The sequence below is a fragment of the Myxocyprinus asiaticus genome, chromosome 1 (assembly GCF_019703515.2).
Source record: "Myxocyprinus asiaticus isolate MX2 ecotype Aquarium Trade chromosome 1, UBuf_Myxa_2, whole genome shotgun sequence".
Lineage (NCBI taxonomy): Eukaryota > Metazoa > Chordata > Actinopteri > Cypriniformes > Catostomidae > Myxocyprinus > Myxocyprinus asiaticus.
Genome location: NC_059344.1, coordinates 25,867,024 through 25,891,695, shown reverse-complemented (window position 1 = coordinate 25,891,695; position 24,672 = coordinate 25,867,024). Strand labels below are relative to the sequence as shown.

Below are 24,672 nucleotides of genomic sequence, written 5' to 3'. Positions count from 1 at the left end.
CTTGTGAGAGGGGAATGAATTCACAATGAGCGCACATTTGTATTCATGGATATTTTCTTGGAGGAAATTATATTTCAATCACCCTTGTTGCTAGTGTTACAGTGGGAGGCGCAGTATATAGTTTAAATAGTACAGGTATATCTCTCAATTGTAGGCTGGGAGGTAAAGGGTCAACCATTGCATAGATTTAGATTAGGAAAGACTACAACACAGTGGCTGTAAAATTATTAAAGTAATTAATTTAATTAAATATTTCAGTATGAGCTAGGCTATTCATTTGTTTATTGCAGTTGCAATTTAGCCTACTACAGATCATTAGAAGTGATTCTCATGAAACCTGTCAAGAAAAATACCCTGGTCCTATTTACTCCAAAATCAGAAGAAACAAACAAAAAAATATATTTTACAAATAGAAAATGAAATCAGTTTTTAGGTGACATTGTTTTCATGGTAGTTACGCACAATTTTACCCCCCAATTCTAATTACCATTATACGGAAAAGAAAATGTCATTATGATTTTCTCATTACCACAAACAGAAAAAGAAAATGATATACAGTAGTGTGCAAAAGTTTTAGGCACATAAGATGTTTCACAAAAGCTTTTGTCTTAAGATGGTTATTTATATCTTCAGCTTTAGTGTGTCAATAGGAAATATAAATGTTAGACTCACAAACATTACTTTTGCAAATTTAAAAGATTAACAGGGAGCCCTGCAACAGATGTCATGGCCCCCACATAGCCCCCCATTGAACATCCTGTCAGTCTGAGATTACATAAAGAGACAGAAGCAATTGAGACAGCCTAAATAGATAGAAGAACTGTGGCGAATTCTCCAAGAAGCTTGGAACATCCTCTCTGCCAACAACCAACAAAAACTGTGTCCAAGTGTACCTAAGAGAATTGGTGCTGTTTTAAAGGTAAAGGTGGTCACGCCGAATATTGATTTAGCTTTTTTATGTTTTTTTTTTTTTGTTTGTTTGTTTTTTTTGTATGATGTTAATTGATAAATGAAAACTATTTATGTCATTATTTTTGAAGACATCCTCAATATGCAACATTTTTCACAAGTGCCTAAACCTTTTGCACAGTACTGTATATCATTTAAACTGTACAGTATTTATACATCATAGCAGTACTCTCTTGGTACTGCCTTTCGTTTTCACTGTTTTTATTAATAATAAAAAATCATTGTACAATTGCATGTTTTTTACTGTAATAGAGTAAATTATGTAAAATGTCAAATGACTGTGGTACTGTAATGATAATCATCACTGAATGAGATGAGTTAGAAGTTTGGATGCATTTCAATAATAAGAATTGGTGGTAAAATGTACTTAAGTGTCCTGAAAATAACGTCACAAAGCAAAAATATTTCATGCAAAACTTTTTATTCATTTTTATTTATTTGGGGTTAAATATGACTAGGAGATTTTCTTGACAGATTTTTGAGATCTATCTTATTTAGGCCAAGGTGTTATCGCTATACTAATCTATAGTAAATAAAGATCAAAAAGTATCATTTCAAGGACATTACACAAAGCTACAGTATATGATGTTTTAGGTTGTGTGCAGTGTCCTGGTTGGTCACTTAAAACATTGAGGTCCACACTGAGGGTAAAAGAACAGCAGTCGCTGTGTAAGACAGATAGAAAAACTGATCAAGCAATAATTGGGCCACATATAACCAGACCAGTAGCTCTTTTCTGGAGAACTGGCATGTGTCAAAATGATAATGAGAGGTTTCCCCAAGTAAGATCTAGACTCCTTGACAATACCACCGCATGAATAGAGAGAAACAGTGCTGGGGAAGAGACAAGAGGTGGGAGATCTGGAATGTTTGTCACTAAACAAAGTGACTGATTCTGTAGCCAAATTGACTAACCCAAGAAATACTGGAGAAAATACCAGTTGCAGAGACTGTTGACTCAACCACTGACACATTAAAATGTATGAAATAGTAAATTTCAGAGACATTTGTTATACAGATTTTGGTATTATGTTGGCATAATGAACCTTTAAAATGCATCTTTTTCCATTGATGGTCATTCAATGGTAGACAAATGTTTAGACAAGCCATCCAGGATTGTGAAATTGTTAAGCTACATTACACTTATTCGGTCACCAATTCTCCTTTTATTCTTTCCTTTTACGAGCCTTCATTGCCAGCAGTTGTGGATGATTATGCCATCACACTTGTCCACGTGAATGTGTTGTTGCCCAGGGCGATGTTGACAAGTTAACAGAGTGCTCACCCACACAATATGAATGCCACAACAAAAACAGACCAAGAGAACACATTTTTGTTACTCCCCATTTTCACATTAATCCTTCTGAAGACCTCTACGCATTTGATCAATGTGGTTAAACCTCTGTGGCATTTAATGCATTATTAATTTTAAGATTTATGGGTGATTGCTCTTAAGTCTTTATTTTCAAAGACAGCTTGTGGAAATGTGGAGTTCTGGGGCACGACAGGAGGGATAATCTAGTTTGACTGAAATAGATCAATTGGTGACATTACAATTGTTCAAATTCAATTGGCTGTACAGGTGAAAAACAAGGCCAAACATTTTGTTCATACTGTTCACTCACTCATGGGAATAGCTCTGTGAGATTATAAGCTCTACAATTAGCAAAACCATCCTGGCAATGTACTACAAGTCTTAAACTTTAATAGTGACTGTATATACAGATTAAAGGATCAGTTCACCCAAAAATGAACATTCTCTCATCATTTACTCACCCTCATGCCATCCAAGATGTGTATGACTTTCTTTCATCTGTTGAACACAAAGATATTTTTGAAGAATTTCTCAGCTCTGTAGGTGAATGGGTGCCAAAATGCTGAAGTTCCAAAATCCACATAAGTCAGCATAAAAGTGCTCCAGAAGGCTCAGGTGGTTAAATCTATGTCTTCTGAAGTAATATGATAGGTGTGGGTGATAAACAGATCAATATTTAAGTTCTTTTTTTACTATAAATTCTCCTCCCTGCTCAGTCAATCTCCACTTCAGTTTCATGTTCCCAATTCTTCTTCTGTTTCTGGTGATTCACATTCTTCATGCACATCACCCCCTACTGGGAGGGAGGAGAAATTATGATAAAAAAATAACTTAAATATTGGCCTGTTTCTCACCCAAACCTATCATACTGTGTCTGAACACATGGATTAGTGTCTGAACCACTGGAGTCATATGGATTACTTTTATGCTCCCTATAAGTTGATTTTGGATTCACATTCTTCAACATTTTGGCACCCATTCACTTGCATTGTGAGAACCTGAAATATTCTTCTAAAAATCTTAATTTGTGTTCTGCAGAAGAAAGTCATACACATCTGGGATGGCATGAGTGCAAGTAAATCATGAGAATTTTCTTTTTTGGGTGAACTATCCCTTCAACTGCTCGTAAACAGCTCATATAAAACTCACACTTACAGTAACAATATATATATATTGCTGTCCTTGCAAACACCACATTATTTTAATTCCATTGCTTCACACTTATAGCTGTCAGTGCATGAAAACTGAGTCTTCTCCGAGATACCGCAACCTATTCCTTATGCACATATTCATAATGTTATCGAACACATTGTTAGTGAGAAAACAAATACAGTAACAATACACTTACTAGTAATAATAATTAAAAAAAAAAAAAAAACAGTATACATTTCCATAAAGCTTATCACAGTATCAGCATCCTCCAAGAAAAGTACCAAATCAAGTGATTTGTAAATCACTGGGTATGTATTGTACTTTAAGGCTGATGCAGCAAAATATAAATCTACCTGTCACTTGGTTTTCAATGTCCATTCAAAAAACAAGAACTAGAATTTTGTGCAACATTCATTTGAATGTTTTAACCAGTTGCCTCTTTAAGGACAAAAAGAAAAAAAGATGCCCAATACATTAATTATTGTTTTTATTATACCATCAGAGGCTATACATAGTGGGAAAGATGTGACAAATAAAACACAGTATGGATTAGATGTACACAGACTCTGCTAAGAAGAGGAAGAGTCCTGCACTTGTTCCATCCTTTAGTGCTGTGCTTCTATTTTCACTAGCTCAACCATGACGTATACTGAACAGCACAAACCCAAACAGTGTTGGCAAAGCTTTCCCTTTCACGTTGATCAGTTTTGTTGGTGACTGGTATAAAGGACAAGCTTTTTTAGGTAGGGTATAAACCTTAAAACGAGTCGTCACAGTAGGGCCTATGACTGAAGTATTGGCCCAGAATTCACCAGTGGAGATGGCCTGAATTATGGTCTATGAGGTGGACAACTTTTTGGGCAGGGGCTGATAACCAGCTTCAGAGCACCAAAGCTGGAAAGGTCTTTGACTACAGTTCAACATCAATTGGCCTATTTATTTTTTGTTGTTATTGTTGATCTCAAACTGAGATCATTAAATACTCCTCTTTACATATACACATAGTTGTGCCACAAGAGCATTTTCACTTACAAACATATAAAAATACTCATTACTAGCCTGATAAGAAAATAATGTATAAAAGTATATAATAAAAACATTTAATCATGTCCATTCAAAAGATCACTTCCATCTTTTTTCTTATATTACATGATAAAACACAAAACTAAAATAGTTTATTTGTATTCCTCGAACAGAAATGCACGCTGAAAAAAGGAAGACAAAACATAAGATGTGACATGATGCAATAGTGATACGAACCCTTGGAGTATGAAGGAAATGATCAGCTGTCAGACTGACACATGAGAAATACCATGATGAAGTGTGAATGTCACAGAGACATCAACCTCACCTTGCACTCAAACCATATTAAAAACAGACCACTCTTGAGGGAATGTGGATTTCTGATGTATGAATTCTTGCGCACTTCTGCTGGATTGTATCAAAAATGCATTGGATGCAAAAATGGCCCAAAAGACTCATTTTCTCTGATGTGATAAGATACTTTCCCCCCCCCCAAAAAAATAAAATAAATCACCCCCATGTCTTTCCAAACCCATATGCCTTTCTTCTGCGGAACACAAAAGGAGATTACAGATCTTACTGAAAATAGCAGTTGATAGTGACTCACTTTAAAGTTTTAAAAAACACCCAAAAGTGTCATAAAAGTAGTTTGCAAAAGCAATCAGACTCATGCATCATATTCCAAGTCTTCTGAAGGCACACGATCACGTTGTATGATAAAAAATTAAGTCATTATTCACTCAAATCAAATAATTGATCAGCTCGTGTATACAAAGCCCAAATCAAATATGGCCACGCACCAATAACATTAAACCTCATTGATTATTAAAGAAAGTCATGATCAACTGCTACTGTATGGAAATCAGCAAATGTGACATACTTTAAAATATCTCCTTTTGTATTTCACACAAAAAAGAAAGTCATATGGTCTGAAGCACCATTAGGGTGAGCAAATAACAACAGAAATTCTGAACTGTTCCTTTAAAAGATGCCTTTGATGTCAGCAGTTCCACTGTCCATTTGAATTTGTCCTCGTGCTGTTTCAGTCATTTAAATACATTTCAAAACCAATACAAAACAAAATTGAAATATAAGGCCAGAACAAAGATATGATTAGTTTAGAGACTACTTCTCTGTATCATCGATCTTGTTGGGTACCTAGTACAGAACAGAATAGCCTATTGTGCACTCCTAGTGAGTAAGCGTTGCACATTGTAAGAACGTTGTAAAAGCGCTGTAAATGGAGCAACCCGAGTCTGAAAATAGTCTGTAGAAATCTGAGCTGAGAGTCAAAAAGGCTTGAACAATCTGGCAACATGTCATGTATTATACATTTCACAATCTGAGATCACAGAACTAAAAAAATGCAAATCCATACGTGCCAAGAAGCCTTAGAGAACGTTCACACCAAACACATTATTGTGTCTGTCTGCGCTTGTTTTCCTATGTAAAAAAGAGCAAGACGGTAATCTTAGACCGTTGCACCATGTTTTTTTTTTTCCCGTCACACACAGGAGCGCATCATTTTCAGACACCATGCCAAGTTAAAAAGAACTTAAACTTTTAAAAGTGCATCTTGAGACGCCTGCATCCTGTTCTATTCTTTGTGCTGCGTTAAGATTTTTTAGAGCAAAAACGCATTTGGTCTGAACGGCCCTTTACAAACTAAAAAGACTGATGATAAAATGGTATCTTGACCAAAATAAAAGTTAGGTAATTGATATCACTGCTGACAAAGGACATAATGTTAGAGGCTATCTATCTATGTACATTTATGCAAGTACATTATTGTATTAATGCATGTCAAAACAAGCTCATCAATCTCACACACAGTACTCTGGCAATTGAGTTGTCATTATAAAGGCGGTCTCGACTCACACAAATCTTCACGTATGTACAATTGCTGCTTAGCATATGGAAGTAAAAACAGATATGGCACAACACACACAAAGCTTCAGAACATCATCTCACTTTAGATCTCATGAAAGGTCAGTGACTAAAATTGTTACTCTTCAACAATTCAAAAGGTGTTTTTTTTTTTAAGTCTTTTTTTTTTTTTTTTTTTTTTTTTAAGTCTTTTGATCAGCAAAAGTCACAAGGCAGAGGAAATAAATCCTTCAAAAAAAAAAAAGAATTGTGTGTGTTTTATAGCAAATTTGTAAGAAGCGATGTTTAGTGTTGGGGCACGTTTACCATATTCTATTTGTGAAGTCACATTGATGTCAGTACTCTAGTCGAAGGTAGAATGGTGAGTTCGATCAAGATTGTGTCAGTTTGGTTCTTCTAGTAGTGAAGTCCTAGAGGCCGGAAATGCCCCTGATAAGGCTATGAGAGAGACTGCTGTTTTGAAGACATGCACATGTAGAAAGGCAGCGAGTTCATCCAAATAGGATGTGATGTCAGAAGGCAGGGTGGGGGACAGGGACTGGTGACAGCAGCTAGGTGAATGGCGGCAGTGAGAGGCCAATTAGACAATCACACAATGGCAGCCGCTCTTGTCCTTCTCTTTGCGCGTGGGCTCCGGCGAGGGTGGGCATTCTTGCTCCTGGAACTTCCTGAGAAAGGAATCAGGATGTGACAATTAGACAAAACTCTGCAAATTTTAAATTAAGGTCTGTCTGTACTGGCTTTACACATCATACAAGCCTTTTGGCTTTCAGTCCAATATTTCTGTTCTGATGTAAAAAAATATGTAAAAAATATGCCACATATGTACAGTATTATTGATCACTATAGGCCATGCTCAGAATAGCATACTACCATACTCCTCATTATATTTCTGCTGTGCAGAATGTATATGATGTGCATTATGCAATTTTTTTGTTTGCAGAACTGGATCAGAAATGAAAAATAACTCATCTATTTTGCAGGACAATAACTGGTCACCATATTATACACGCAATGTAATGAGTTTGTGTGACAACAAAAGTAGCATACTACAGTTTGACATGTTTATCGTTGCATAATACATACTGTTTCACACACGTATTTAAACAAAACAGTAGTATGCAGTGTAAACAATGCACAGAATGTAGTAAACATTACAATAATGCTGAATTCGAAATAGCATACTACCAGACTACTCTTACTATTTTTGCCATATATGGCAGGAACATTAATAGTATGGTAGTATGCCATTCCGAATTCAGCCTGGTTTTCCATTACAACTATGTCCTGAATTGTTTTAGCTCTGCTATTTGTGTGCTGCCACCATCTGGTGGTACCTCAGAACACAGACCCACCTTATGACTCTAACCAGCTCATGGAAAGCCTGGTCTACATTCATACGGATCTTAGCTGAGGCCTCCATATATGTGACTTTGAGTTGTCGGGCTAGCTGCTGGCCCTCCTCTTGGGTCACCTGAGATTAAGGAGGAGACGAGTACAGGGGAGAAAAAGAAGCTGTTTACAACTACAATCCAGCTATGCACTTGTACATTTATATCATGCTTATTAATTGATGATTAATGATTAAAACAGCATCTCTTTTAAAGTGTCTTTTACCAAATATTATACAATGGCAATTGGGGAAACATGCACATTTGATGCAATTAATTAGCATGGGCTGACATCCTTTCTAAACATACATTCCACTAGGTGGCAGTGTAACACAATCTGAGTGTGAAACCACTGCAGAATGTACTCAATAACCCCATAGCATTTTATTACCATCTAACTCAAACACATACACACATTTTTCAGCTCTCTTTACTTTTTAATTTCATTCACTGGTATTCATTACCTTTTAAAAGTGACACTGAGCTTTGTGTCGTTATGTGTAGTGTGTGATATAAATGCGTCCTTTTGCAATAGACACTATATAGATGGAGACTGCAATGAATACAACAGACTTTAAAGACATGCTATGATTGCAGACAGTGCAAAGGGTATTCAAATGTTCATTATAATCTTGATTCAGTATAGCTGTCTGAAACGACAGCAATTGAATTGATTCATGCCACTCACTTGTCTCTGTTGCTCAAGATCAGCTTTGTTACCCACTAGAATCATGGGAAACTCATCCCGGTCCTTCACTCGCAAGATCTGTCTTTGGAACTTGTAGATCTCTTCAAAGCTAAGGAAAACAAGGGGGGACACGACCAGTAAAAACAAAATCTAATCAGCAATGAAGGTTGCAATGCATTTTCACTTGCATACCCAGATAGACACTTACACATAGATTTGTGAGGATCTCCCATCGACTTATTATTATTATTGTTCTTAAAAGGAAAAGTTCACCCAAAAATGAAAAATCATTTACACACCCTCAAGTTATTCTATTCATAGCTCTCAAACTGCATTCATGCTTCAGTACATTCAAACTCGATTACGACTTGGGATTTGTTTGATTACGAGACATGTTAGATCTAATGCCATTTGGTGTGACTGACATCAATCTTGGCATTATGCATTTGCGTGCATGATGCGGTAAGATTCAAAATGAGCATTAATGGGATTTGAGAGTTCTGGTGGAGGGGACATCATCAGTAAATTGTGATAGCATTTCTTTAAAGCTATCATATATACTCAGAAGATTTGGAATACTGCATACCAGTGTCAGAAATGAACCTTTGCATTATGGGGCGACATTTGCCCCCTGGAGTTCATTTTCAGGGAAATGTTTTATCTTTATGAGGGTATTCTTTATCCAACAAAATAATTATGCCAAATACTGTACTTCAAGTAAATGTATTAAAATAAATTTTCAATTTGAATAATTTGTTACCTTTGAGATATATATATATATATATATATATATATATATATATATATATATATATATATATATATCAACTAAATGTATGCCATAATATGCATAACTAGGCTTAGAATAGAATATAAAAAACATTTCAAATGTTAGCCTTTTCCCCCACCAAATTTCAGGGACATTTTTGTGTCAATTTTGCCCCACGTTAAGTTCAGACCCTGCTGCACACAGGTTGTATGGATAATTTACTAGAGTTTTTTGCCATTTCTGGAGCTTGATAGCCAGTGATCACAGTGTGTTTGTTGTATTAGAAAGATCAGCGTGACCATTCTTCACAATGTCTTCTTTTTTTTTTTTTTTTAATTTGGAATGCCCAATTCCCAATGTGCTTTTAAGTCCTCGTGTAGTGATTCGCCTCAGTCCGGGTGGCGGAGGACGAATCCCAGTTGCCTCCGCGTCTGAGACTGTCAACCAACGCATCTTATCACGTGGCTTGTTGAGTGCATTGCCACGGAGACATAGCACGTGTGGAGGCTTCACGCCATCCACCGCAGCAACCACACTCAACTCACCATGCGCCCCACCGAGAACGAACCACATTATAGCGACCACGAGGAGTTTACCCCATGTGACTCTACCATCCCTAGCAACAGGGCCAATTTGGTTGCTTAGGAGACCTGGCTGGAGTCATTCAGCACGCCCTGGGATTCGAACTAGCGAGCTAGCGAACTCCAGGGGTGGTAGCCAGCGTATTTTACCACTGAGCTACCCAGGCCCCCCCACAATGTCTTCTTTTGTCTTCCACAGAAGAAAGACACAAAAATGGATTTGGAGCAACAGGGGGTGAGTAAATAATGACAGTATTTTAATTTTTGGGTCAACTAATCCTTCAAAATAAGCTAGAAAGAAAAATTACTAAAGCCAAACTTTAACCCTGCCCTTTACAGAAGTTTTGCCCTTTTTCCCCAAAACTTACTAGGTCTAATTATGAATCTTTTTTTTTTTTTTTAACTAGTGAGGACCGTCCTCATAAGCCAATTTAGAGAGGTTTTGCTAAATTGGTGAAGACATTTTCAAAAATGTGGCTCTCGCAAGTGTAACACAAGTACACACACCCACAAAGGGGAGTGCCTCATCACAAAACCTAAAAGGAATGCAAGCCCACCCTTCCAGCTGATGACCAGTTATCTCTCACTCTTAGGCCACACAACTGCATTACAGTACACGGGATGACAGGAGGTCACTCTGTTCTCATGCTGTTGATATAAACTTTCCAGTAACGTTGCAAGACTGCTAGAAGTCATCATATAGAGAACAGTGTGTGTGAGCTGGGGAGGGAGGGACATTGATTGTCTCGGTTGTGTTGATTCTTATGCTAACAGTTTGAGGGGAGCGGAGCAGTGTAAATGTCATACTGCAGGAGGAAATGCTTGTTATAGACTCTGGAGAGACTGTATTCAGAGAGCCCTCTGCCATCAGCTCTGAGCAGGGTAATGTAAACGAAGGAAGGAAAGACTGTTTACACCATAAACACAAAGTGGAAAGGACCCTAAGAGGGCACAATACGCACAAACACATACTGAATGGCTGAACACACTCCACACGCACCACATTACCCAACCATACACACTGTACTGCACACTGAGAGAAAACAGACATAAAACAGGAGGTTAAAATTAGCATGACAATACTTTAAAATACCAGATAGTTACAGAAAAGGTGAATGAGTGAAACTACAATTAAAGTGAGATAGAGCAAAGGGAGAAATGAGAAAAACAAAGGGAAAAAAAACTGAGTGAAAGTGAAAGTGAGAATTGAAATGTATGGGGAAAGGGGAAGAAAGAGAGAAAGTTGAAAGAAAACGTGAGTGGAACGTTTGCTCACCTTCCCCGGTCAGTGACAGAGAAGACAAGAAGGAAGCCCTCCCCTGTCCTCATGTATTGTTCTCTCATGGCTCCAAACTCTTCCTGTCCTGCAGTATCCAGGACTAACAAACACACAATGCCCATGTTAGCCCCCCACACACTGCACATGCAGCTAAGCACTCGATTAACTTCTATGTGTTTGATCATTTACATGCATGTAATGGCTTTACTCAAGTAAAGGAATTTTCTTGCTAGAAAAAAGAACTGCCCGATATAGCAAGTTTGGATTTAAGGCATTTCAAGACTTCTATCACTTAAATACAACACTTTTTACACAACCATTTCTGGAGCAAAAATAGTTGATTTTACTACATATATATACATATATATATACACACACACCTATCAGCCACAACATTAAAACCACCTGCCTAATATCATGTAGGCCCCTCTCTTGCCGCCAAAACAGCTCTGACCCATCAAAGCATGAACTCCACAACACCTCTGAAGGTGTCCTGTGGTATCTGGCACCAAGACGTTAGCAGCAGATCCTTAAAGTCCTGTAAGTTGCAAGGTGGGGCCTCCATGGATCGAACTTGTTTGTCCAGCACATCCCATAGATGCTCAATCGGATTGAGATCTGGGGAATTTGGAGGCCAAGTCAACACCTTGAACTGTTTGTCATTTTCCTTAAACCATTCCTGAACAATTTTTGCAGTGTGGCAGGGCGCATTATCCTGCTGAAAGAGGCCACTGCCATCAGGGAATACCGTTGCCATGAAAGGGTATACGTGGTACGTGTCAAAGTAACATCCACATGAATGCCAGGACCCTAAGTTTGCCAGCAGAACATTGCACAGAACATCACACTGCCTCCGCCGGCCTGCCTTCTTCGCATGGTGCATCCTGCTGCCATCTCTTCCCCAGGTAAATGACGCACATGCACCCGGCTGTCCACATGATCTAAAAGAAAACATGATTCATCAGACCAGGCCACCTTCTTTCATTGCTCCATGGTCCAGTTCTGATGCTCACGTGCCCACTGAAGGCGCTTTTGGCGGTGGACGGGGTCAGCATGGGCACTCTGACCGGTCTACGGCTACGCAGCCCCATGCGAGCAAGCTGCGCTGCACTCTGTGTTCTGACACCTTTCTATCATGGCCAGCATTACGTTTTTCAGCAATTTGTGCTACAGAAGCTCTTCTGTGGGATCAGACCAGATGGGCTAGCCTTCACTCCCCACAAGCATCAGTGAGCTTTGGGCGCCCATGACCCTGTCGCCGGTTCACCAGTTGTCCTTCCTTGGACCACTTTTGGTAGGTATTAACCATTGCTTACTGGGAACACCCCACAAGACCTGCTGTTTTGGAGATGCTCTGACCCAGTCGTCTAGCAATCACAATTTGGTCCTTGTCAAAGTTGCTCATTTCCTTATGCTTGCCCATTTTTCCTGCTTCCAATACATGAAATTAAAGAACTGACTGTTGACTTGCTGCCTAATATATCCTACCCCTTGACAGGTACCATTGTAATGAGATAATAAATGTTATTCACTTCACCTGTCAGTGGTTTTTAATGTTGTGGCTGATCAGTACATATATATATATATATATATATATATTAGTATATACAATATATATAAATTACTATAACTATATTACATATATATTAGATAGTCCAAAAAATAAAAAAAATATTACAACCCCTCTGGAGCAACTTGGGGTTATAGGAATGTTCAGGTTTATTACAAGTTCAGCTCTAAAAACAGCATCCTGTCAATTACCAGAGATAATAACTGCGATGCATCCCTCAGACTGCAAAAAACTCAAATTATCAAATCAAAATTACGTTAACAGTTTCACACTGTCTACACCAGACGCGAGTGGCGCGGCACGATGCCACAAACATAAATTGCTCCCAATATAATCAATGAAGCAGTCTACACTGGAAGCATCCGTCGTTTCGCAGACCGTAAACGGGTACCCCGCTTATTTTGCACTGCACACCACGCACTAGCGTTACTCCTACCAACAAGACAAATAAATGGTATAGAACATTCGCTTCAAGGTTCTTTCTGGTTTCCTTGCGCTTATAATGCAAAAGTTACAGTGGTTTAACGTGGTCATGACTAGGGGTGTAGCGGTATGACATTTTCACAGTATGATAACCATCACAAAAATTACCACGGTATTATGGTATCACGGTACCGAGGTGCATTGATGATATTATAAGCAGTTTAATATTTGGTTATGCAATATGTCTGATAAACACACAGAGAAATATTTCAGTTATAACAAATTCTTGAACTTTATTTTGGATTTCTTCAACGTTAATCCTTTAAATTTTGATCTTGAACATCAGGACACTCTCTTTATCTGATAAGGTAAAAAGAAAAGAAAAAAACATAACAAAAAATAAATGTATTGTTATTTTATGATTTATGAAATTGAATTCAGGTTAACACTTCAGATATGCACATGTATGCATTCAGAATTTGTTGTATTTGTCATTTAGTTTAATTCTAAACAATATCCACTGAAAATATATTATTCATTTGCAGTTTATTTATTGTTATTTTGTCCAATACTGTCTATTTTCTGACACAGTTTCACAGTCAGTTTCCTGCATGCATATTGTCAATGCCGATTTCCTGCACACCAAAAGCCATGCACTTTGTATACCCTATTTAGTACAATGTTTTACAAGTAAAACATATTATTAGTAGTATCAAACACATTGCCGGCCTACTGTTGCGCTGCACTTAGGCATATGAACAAACAGCTGGCACATTGTTATGTTGAACGAGTGCTTAAATCTGTTTGCTGCATTTGTGAAAGTGACAAAGCATAAACATAACTTTATCCTACCTAGTCATTACAAATGATGTAAAACTACATAGAATCTGGTGTTTTTATGAAACAGGGGCTTTAATTTACTATCTTGTATACTGTATTTCCACTTACGTCATCTCCGCAATTCCGTGGAATGGTGCTCACAGAGAAGGTGCTTAAGGTTTGAGGTGTTTCCCATCTGAGCCGATCCGTTTTTGCAACAAACTTTACAGACTGGGTAACCATCAACATTGATGGTGCCTCGTGGGTCTTTAACATACCCAAAGTAATCCCAGACAGTGGACTTCAACTGCTTTGGTGGAGGAAATAAAGGTTCAGGCTCGGACATGTCTGTATGATGTGCTCGTGCTGCACTCGTGCCGCACTTCTGATGTGTTTGTGATGCGCTGCATTCGCGACACCAGCATGTCACCTTTAAAATTGAGTGTATCGAATGTAACATGTGGAAGGCGCAATTTAGAGATTTATTTTATCTCGCCAAGTTTATATAATGCTGTAAATGTCGCTGATTCTGTCTTAATTAAACCGATTTGGATTTTAGAACATTTCTGAAAAAATCTGTCTTTATATTCATGACATACCGTCAATGAGAAGATTTCAACAGTATGATAACCGTCCGTTTTAAAACCGAGGTATATTGTGAAACCTTGAAACCGTTACATTCCTAGTCATGACAGGACCAAGAGTGAATACTTTTTACAGACAAGCTTAGTAAGCAATTTTATTACACCAATCTCAAGCTAAGACATATGATGTTTAAGTGTTGCAGCTATCCTTTCTGTAACAGTGTGTATTTTAACATTTAGCCTATTCCTGAGCAATGCCTTGCCCCATTGACCTCCATTGAAAATAAAGTACATTACTGTTAACTTTGCTGAGAAGCCGAGTTGAATTTATTTAGTAAAGTAAAAAGACAAAATCTATAGAGCTTAAATTGTACTGAACCTAGATTATTCCTTGAAGTGACTTATTCAAGGGTTGATAGTACACTGACACTCTTTTGGTCAGCAGCAAAGATCTGCCACACCACCTCTAGCTCTGCTATGTGTGCATCGTATGACCACCTAAGTGCATTCAGACTCAATACTATGACATTATTTTGAACAATATGAATAAATTAACAAAATAATAAACTGCATCAGTTCCTCTGCAAATTATCGGTTGATCCCTGTTATGTATTCTTTATCAAACCTTGAATTCTTCATCTTTGTGGCTGGTGAGCAGTTAGCTGCTTCCCTACATCCTATGGGAGTATGTTTGACAGTCATGTTCCCTCATCCATCAGTGTCATACTTACTGTCCAGCCGTGCAGGCCTCTCGTCAATCACACATTGCTTTGTGTAGGAGTCTTCAATCGTGGGGTCATAGTCAGTGACGAAGTATGACTAAACACAGAAGAAGAGAACAAACAACAAGAGTGATCATCATTATTATCTGGACACAGTGTGGAGAAGTTGTCTGTCTCCTCCTCTTCCAGTGTAAAACATCATTAACCTCAGCTTTGATTGAGGGAACTACAAAAGTAGCATTTGTTTTGAAAGCTATGCTAAATGAGGGCTTACACTGACAACACGACCTAACAGACAAACTGTTTTGTCTCAAAAAGAGGTCAGCCCTTGTGTGTATGGTGCAAACACAGTGTTCATGTCAACAGTGTATCTGAGTGGCCCTCAGTTTGTGGTTGATAATTATGGCAATTAACCACAGGCACTAACGTTTTGGCCATACGTTTTTTCATCTCCACAGGCTAAAAGTTTCCATGCTAATCTAAACACTGTATCAGTTGAGTTGTAGGGATGCATTTTTCAAATTTTTCCCATATTTTGTATGCCTCTCCTCCCAAGAGGCTTTTTAAGTGATGACAGCTGAACGTTATGTTCAGACTTGTCTCTGTGTCAACTGAACACATGCTCATACACAAACACACAACATTGGCAAAGCAGTAGCTTCCAATTATATGTTTTACTATTGATGATGCTGCAACCAGAGTAATCTGTTTTTAGCAGCGAAACGAGAAGCTCCAAAACAAGAGTAGTAGCTTTGTTCTGCTTTCTGCATAGACCATCCATTACACTGAATTACAAGAGGATAGTTTTAACTTCTGAGAGAGAATACATTCCTGCAAAACAAAAATTCATATTCTTAATCACTGTCTTGGTCTTGTTTTCCAGTAAATATCTGAACATCCTTATAGCTGAATTGTGAAATCTCTGTGACACTAGCATCACCAAATGAAATTGCAAAAATGATCACTCGGTGTGTTCCAATCGACCAATAGGGTCCCGCGAAGTGGACTTGTATTCAGGCATCTTAACCCTTGAAGGACCATCCGGGTCAATTTGACCCGTTTTAGATTTTAACACCGATTTACATCAACTGAACTTTAACTGAAACTTCACGGAGGTGATCCGAACCTGATGATGTAAAAATAAAAAATAAAAATTAATTTTTTAAAGGAAGTTATACAAAAAAAAGTTATTTCGTAGACCCTCCGGGTCAATTGTACAGAGCGGTTATCCGAGTTACCATAGATTTTGTCAGCTCGAACCAGTCTGGCTATTCTCTGATAACCTCTCTCATCAACAAGACATTTAAATCCACAAAACTGCCTCTCACTGGATGTTTTTTTGTTTTTGGCACCATTCTGAGTAAATTCAACCACTCTGTACAATTGTGGTGAGAAGAATAGCATCTCAGAATGCTATTCTGAGATGTGGGTTGGCGCTGTTTTGGCGACATGAGGGGGGTCTACACAATTTTAGGCAGGTGGTTTTAATGTTGTGGCTGATCGGTGTATGTACTCACACACACACACACACAAAGCTTTTTCACTCTCCCAAATGTGTATTAGGAGACATTATTTTGCAAAAAATACAATAAAATAAAAAGCAGGAAAAAAATGCAAATTAAAAGTTTCTTATGAGATAAAAAAATATGACATTGTTTTTTATTTGCATAAATTATATGACTTACTATACATAAAATGATGGAAATATGCACTAAGACATTTTTAATAAGTAGGTTAATGAGTTTTGATACATTTTTGGTGGAAAGGTCTATATATCAGTTTTAATATATAACAATACATTTGTTTAAGAATGCATGAGGATGTATTATATAAATGTATACATATGGATGTAAGGTTCTTTCTATGCATTTACACGAGTATATTGTGCCATCTTACTTGAACCCTGTAATCAGAGCAACTAGAGCGTTGTCTGCGTTTGATGACGTTGCAGGGTATTCCAAATGAATTAATTTTGTCAAGTGACAAAGAAGAAGTTAACACTACGTAGGGACCCTGCAAACTGGAACGCAACTACTGTTTTCAAAGTGTACATACGTTTTCTGATCGGCTGACATGTGCAAGCCACAGTCAGATTCTTCTTTGCGAAATTTCACAGGACACCCATTTCAGTGATTTCTGTCAGGTATTAGGGACATTTTACCCATGGTATTCCCAAAAATGTATTGCAGAAGCTTTAAGGATGTTGGAATATTTTTACCAAAAACAAGACAAAGATTTTTTTCCCTAGAATATAATAGATTTTTCGCCAAGAATAGGGTTTTTTCCATTGTACTACAACATTTTGACCACATCCAAACTAATCAGTTTAAGTCTGAAAAGTCAGTTTTCAGTTTCCTAATGCCATTCATTTGCCAAAGTATACGGTTATGGAGAGCATTTTCGAAAGTGTTTGCTTTTGGTGGAAGAAAGCGCCGTTCCAGTGTGGATGAGAGGTGCAAACAAATGAAAACGGACCAGTGTGGATGTGGCCTTAAAGTGCGCTCAAAGTACATTATTTAGATTACATGAGAAACTTTTTTGAAAACAAGTAAATGACGAAGCATGTATATTAGCATTTGTCTGCTGACAAAGTTGCCTGCAACACCTCACTTTTTTTTCTTGACATCAGTCATCCTTTCACACAGTGGCTCCTCTGTATGCACCACATGCAAGCCACCATCACGTCCACTTTACACTATTTAATAATTCATCAGCAATCCTGCATATGCAGTTGACTTCATCAATCACTCGTCGCAGTGGGGATACAGGCAGAATGAGGTGAGAGAGAGCGAGACTGATGGACAGACAGAGACTACCTGCTATTACTGCCAACATATTGGCAATCCTATAATGTGTTACAGCTTTGCACACAAAGATATGTACAGTACACATTATGAAGATACAAACAATGCCCTAGAATGAGTATGCATCGGAGTAACAATGCTCTGTGCCAGTGAGAGTGAAAGTGACACTTTAGACTGATGAGTAATTGAGAAAGAGAGTTCAAAAGCATCAAGACATCATGCAGCATGTGATCATCAGTCTAAACCTTTAGTCATGATGCATTGTGGGAGCTCACACATTCCACAATAAGCAGAGTTTCCTGCAGAGCAACACCTCCCAGGGCTCACAAGATGACACTACCATCACTATGAATACTCAATGTTTATAAAGCTGTTTGCCTAGTGGGAAACATTGATCCCCAAAAATTCAGGTGACATCAGGTTTTAATATACTTAGAGATATTTGTTTTATGCTTAAATGCTTGAAATTCGTTTTATAGACCAATGTAAATTGTGCCTATGTATGAATTTCTGTACAAATGAAAGCTTAAAAAAATTAAAAAATAATAATAATAATTAAAATAATAAAATAATAATACAATTAAGCTTATGGTCATTTCTTCAGATTAACTCTAACACTAAACCTCAGCATTGCATTTTTAGAATAATTATACATCGTATATTTTAAAATGCAATGCTTTATTTATAAATAATTTTAATATTTGAGGATGTCCCCAACAGGGAGGATTAACTACTGGGGACAGTTAATAAAGCCTGCTTATAGCCGCTTATCAATGCCCACCTGTATGCATTCCCAACTCGATGCCCACCTGTCCTGCCTCTGCTGTGTGACGGCAAGCCTCAGCTTACCTTTATGAGATTTTATGAGATGACCAGTACTAATTGCTTACTCCAACAGTGGGGGGGGGGTCCAACTGCTTTGGCCCATGTAATACTTTGTTCCTGTACTTAAGCAGCTTTTTTTATTATTATTATTTGTACTTTACTTGAGTATTTAAATTTGTTGCAGCTTTTACTTTGCTAATAAATATATACTTTTTTACTCTGATACATGCCCTCTCATTACTCATTACTCTGAAGACAGCAGAGTGGAGCAGCATATGAACAGTGCAGAGTGTGCTTGACTGACAGCAGCACAAGCGCAGACACTCAGTGCATGCATTCACAGAGTCTGCGTCAGACCAGCGAGGTGCGTTTTTATTAAGGACTATTAAGAAATTCTAGACCTACAGGCCTAAATGTGCTTCCAAATGCACAGATAAGGTGCAATTTACCTGTGCTGTCTACAAACCCTAAATGTATTTATTATAAATTTAGGGGCTTCGCTAGACCTGACCTGAGAGGACTATAGCCCCAGATCTTTTCTGTATAGCCTAAAATATTTTAGAGGCACAAGAGTAAAAGTAAATTAAATCTAGTAATGATAATTTATAGCAGTATCTCCCAAACTGGGTGCCGCATACTTTTGGTTCTTTCCACACAGGACCGATAGCACCAAGTATTGTATCAATTCAGTACCTGCACACTGTTTGACTTCCAGCTTTCAAACTCTCACATGCATGCTTTGTCTGCATGTGCTGTAAAGAGAGCTTGGGTCGAGTTGCCACACATCCAGGATTTTCCAGAACTGTTAATTTTTTTATTTTTTTTTGCCATCTGTCCTGGAAAAATAAAATTCCCGGAATGTAAATTTTCCCAGCGCATTCACCCATGTGAGCACACTATTCAAGAAAAAGCTGATCAAACGTGGTACCCTAAACCGATCTCTCATATGAATCATTAGAAAGTCCAATTCAGTGTTGTGAATCATTTCGTTTGCATTTTAACAAGTTGTGAAGTGAGTTGATTTCAGCTGTACAGGCTGTAATAAAGTAAAGAGAAATGCATATTTTATAAACTGTTACCCCAACCCAAACCCCAAAACTAAACCTAATCATTAGCGGAGTAAAAATATCATGTTAGAGGGAAAAATGCAACCTGTGATTATGCAAACGCGATTACTTTCTGGTTTCCACGAAACCAGGTCTCCTATGGTACTGACGCAACACGCTCCTGTTGCACTACAGGGGAAGGTGAACACACTGGAGCCGATGCAAAAATGTCTGATAGGAGATAGTGCTTGTCTGTGAGTTGGCATAATGTGGCCGATCCTAGAGTACTGAAACTCTCTGAACAACATGTCGACTTTCCTAGTGATGTTGTCTCCTAAACTGTCCTCTCCCTGTTATATAAAGTATTAGGAATCTGATTTATTTCAGTGAATCAGTTACTTTGGATAATTCATGTAGATGAACTGCATAAAAGAATGATTTATTTGTGTTTCCTGCAGAATACCCTCTGCATCATTGCATGTCTTATTTGCTGCTGAATATTTAGTTAAATGCTGCTGTTCACCACTATTTTTGCGATTCATTTATTTACTTTATGGCGTATCGGTTCAAATGCCGTTTAATGCTGACAGTAATATTTATATATTTTTTTAAAGATAATGCTTCAGTGGGGGTCAAGTGACGCCATGCGAGGTTCGGACGTATAAACGGCGAGCTCTGCACACTTTGCTAATTTTAACACTATTAATGTCATAAACCGGTGAGATTCAATACACTCGTGTTCTTGTGTTACGCAAGGCGAGGAATAAAGGAAGGATTTCTTGGAAGAACCACAGCATTTTCTTGTTCCCAGACTTTGCGAATTCGACGAGAGAAACGCGATCGATTCAAGGAATGCAAGAAACTCTTACATCAACGAAAGGTCACTTTTGCAATTATGTTCCCGGCCAAATTGAGAATAGATGCCAAGGATGGCCGTAATACATTTACATGTCCCCAGCAAGCGATGCCCTTCATAAAGTCTATGGAGTAAGTTATTTTAACCGATTAAGTAAAGTTATGGCATCTCTTATACATATAGATCAGGTGGGGTTTATTCGGGGCCGTAGCTCTTCTGGTAACATTAGGCATTTCATCAATATCATGTGGTCAGTGGCGAATGATCAGACTCTGGTCGCTGCCATCTCACTTGACGCCGAAAAGGCGTTCGATATTGTAGAATGGGATTATCTTTATAAGATTTTGGAAATGTACGGGTTCGGGAATACTTTTATTGGTTGGATTAAGTTACATTATAGACACCCGGTAGCAGTGGTACAATCAAATGGATTAATTTCAAATTATTTTACTCTGGATAGGGGCACCCGGCAGGGTTGCCCTCTTTCCCCATTATTGTTCTGTCTTGCCCTGGAACCATTAGCAGCTGCGATAAGAAAGAAGGATGATTTTCATTTTGTTCATTTTGACACTTTAATAAAAAGGTTTTCGAGCTATGTGGGCAGGTGGGCTTCATTACATTTATCTATGATTGGGAAGGTTAATGTAATTAAAATGAATTGTATTCCAAAATTCAACTACCTGCTACAGTCTCTCCCTATAGATGTCCCTCTCTCTTATTTCAAGCAATTTGATAGCATAGCGAAGTCCTTCATTTAGAATGGTAAATGTCCCAGATTACATTTCAGTAAGTTGCATAGGCCGATTGACAAAGGTAGGCTAGGCCTACCCAAGATTTTGTTTTATTATTATGCATTCGGTCTCAGACATTTGCCGCATTGGCCGCTTCCACCTAAGAGAGCCCCTCCCTGGTTTTGTATTGAACAGGAAGTTCAAACTAATCGAAGTTGAGTTACACCCGTTATCTCGCATTTGCACTCGGTATAAACAAAATTGTCCAGAGTGTTTAATTCGGACATTTATTTAAATGTTGCCTCGAGCATATGGCTGAACCCAAAATTATGTATTAATAAGTCCTCTTTCTACTGGTCAGAGTTGATTGTGAGGGAGGTTAATACACTCGGTGACCTATATGAGAGTGGAGTCTTGAGATCCTTTGAAAATTTGGTTCAACATTTTGGGATTCCCAGATCTCAGTTCTTTAGGTATTTACAGCTGCGCCACCTGCTCTGTCCTATTTTTGGGAGTAGCACACACCCCCCTAAAGCGGCAGATACTCTGGGATTAATCTGATTACTGCTTTTGGAAAAGGTCATGAGGCTTCTGTGTATTACTCCCTGCTATTTCAGAGGGATGGAGCTTTAACTTCTGTCAAGAGATGGGAGAAAGGTTAAAACTTGGTACTGGAGGAGGGAGTGTGGGCTAGGATTAAAAAACGTCAAGTCTGCATCTAGAGATACAAGGGTTCACCTTATGCAATTCAAGATTTTACATCGATTCTATTAGACCCTCTCAAGATTGTACAGGCTTGGTCTTAAAGACACACCCACCTGCTGGCGATGCCAATCAGAAGATGGAGACACAACCCATGTTTTTTGGTGGTGTGTTCAGATCCAAGAATTTTTGTTGAAGGTTCAGAGTTTTATGTGTGACACTCAAATTTCATTGTGCCCCAGACTCTATATTTTAGGCGATGGGGGCGGTCATCAATATAGAGAATAAACCCATAAAAAAATTGGGTCCTAACTGGTGTCGTGATCGCCAGACAAGTAGTTTTAAGGGGATGGAAGTCGGCTGGAGTGCCCCCATTTCAGGAGTGGTGCTCGGAGATGGGCAGGGTGCTGGCTTTTGAAGAAGGGTCATCTAGAAGACTGGGGAATTTGGATTTGTTTATGGGGAAATGGGGTAAATATCTGGCGTTCTTGGAGGGCTCCTAGAAACAACTATACTGGACTAAATGCAAATCACAAATATTGCCCTCTAAACAGACCTACTATTTATACCATTCAATTCAGCTGAACTGTTGTTATTGTAATATCTGGTAAAGAGCTGTTCAATCCCTGATATAAACACTTAAAGGTATAGTTCACACCAAAATTAAAAAATGTCATAATTTACTCACCATCATGACTAGGCCTGTCGCAATTATTAAATAACCATCTGATTGCGGTTATCTGATCTAACCGTGGTTGAGACAACCGCAATTATTGGGCATTCAAATTCCAATCACATTTTAATGCACAAATAAGGACATTTTAAGCAAATATACTGTATTAATGCCATGAACGGCACATTTGTGTGTCATTCAGAGTGTCAACTCCGATGTCAACCAGCTCCTATCCTGAACAGCATGTGTGAAGCACTCTCATGCTTGTGCTGTCAGTAAAGGTTTGCGCCAAATGCCAGCGAAAATCTAAACGAACAAGTATAAACTTAGATAGTGAATGCAAAGCACTCCGGTTTCACTTTAAATGATTATGTTAATGGAAAATGTTACTGGTTCATACACAGTGTTAATGATACGCAGCGACACAGAGGAGGAGATGCACGCTGCATTTCTATGGAGTGATAAAATGACAAAATGAAATCTCAAAGGTTTTGCTTCATGACAAATAAGAGCTTGTGGGTTTAATCAGAGCATTTAAATAACATGTGAATGTGAAGAAATTAGGAAATAAATGTTTTACTATTGCATAATAATAAAAATATACTATAAATATAATATAATATAATATATATATATATTTAGAGATAAAGCGCCAAATGAGACGTAATAAACTTTGTTAAACCCAAGTTATACACAAGTCTGGAAATCACGAGCTGCTCAATATCCAAAAAGTAAGTATAAATTTAATTAGGTAATGTTTCAAAACGTAAACATTAATTCGACATGATACTACCGTTTGATATGAAAAGAAGCAAGATCACTATGGCTATTAGGCTATTATTATCAGAGCTGTTCAGCTGCAGGGTGAAGATGAATATTTGAAACAGTCTACTTCATATCATCCTCATAAAACATATTTTTGTTTTTGTTCTTTGTATATCAGTCAGTGTTGGTCTTGTTTGGGTTGTCTGATTTCATGTTATATACACATTGTTAATTCACAGATTAGGCCTAATATCTACCTATTGTATATTACACATCACAACCGATTTAGTAGCAAGTCTGTTCTCTCAGCCAATAATCAAATCTTTAACTCAGTGAATAATCTTTGATCCTTCTTGTAATAACACTACACATGGGCAAAAGTTGCATGACAGCATCACTAAATGGGTAACTGAAAACCCATCATCTCCTCCACAGAACTCTTGGCTTAAAAACACGTGTAAATGGCAAGACAGCTGAGGTTAATATGATGTATTTATGAATTTATATCTGTAAAGCACATATATGGGATTACATAAAGCATAAATCATATCTTGCAAATTATAAATGTGATTCAATTTTGGGGGACATTGTATTTTTTATTTTTTTCCTCCCCTTTTTCTCCCCAATTTGGAATGCCCAATTCCCAATGCGCTCTAAGTCCTCGTGGTGGTGTAGTGACTCGACTCAATCCGGGTGGCAAAGGACGAATCTCAGTTGCCTCTGCAACGGAGACCATTAATCCGCGCATCTTATCACGTGGCTTGTTGAGCGCGTTACTGCAGAGACGTAGCGCGTGTGGAGGCCCACGCTATTCTCCACGGCATCCACGCACAACTCACCACACGCCCCACCGAGGGTGAGAACCACATTATAGTTACCACGAGGAGGTTACCCCATGTGACTCTCCCTCCCTAGCAACCGGGCCAATTTGGTTGTTACTCAGCACACCCTGGACTCCAGAGGTGGTAGTCAGCATCTTTACTCGCTGAGCTACCCAGGCCCCTGGGGGACATTGTATTAAAAACATAAGATATGTAAAAAATATTTATCTTCGGACATATTTTTAAAGCCATGATGGTAAAAACAGCTATTTGTCAT

At 38.1% G+C, this 24,672-nt stretch overlaps 1 protein-coding gene across 1 annotated transcript in view; it reads right to left on the bottom strand.

Annotated features, from left to right (window-relative positions):
* Positions 1-3,906: 3,906 nt before the first annotated feature.
* The window catches only part of LOC127415070 (ras-related protein R-Ras2), a 73,039-nt gene continuing 52,273 nt past the window's right edge, over positions 3,907-24,672 (bottom strand). The window contains exons 2-6 of the mRNA XM_051653612.1: positions 15,182-15,269; positions 11,052-11,154; positions 8,426-8,534; positions 7,702-7,820; positions 3,907-7,014 (exon numbers count right to left, since the gene is read on the bottom strand). Of these exons, the coding sequence (XP_051509572.1) occupies positions 6,927-7,014; positions 7,702-7,820; positions 8,426-8,534; positions 11,052-11,154; positions 15,182-15,269 (507 nt within the window). The 3' untranslated portion in view covers positions 3,907-6,926. The remainder of the gene's footprint in view (positions 7,015-7,701; positions 7,821-8,425; positions 8,535-11,051; positions 11,155-15,181; positions 15,270-24,672) is intronic.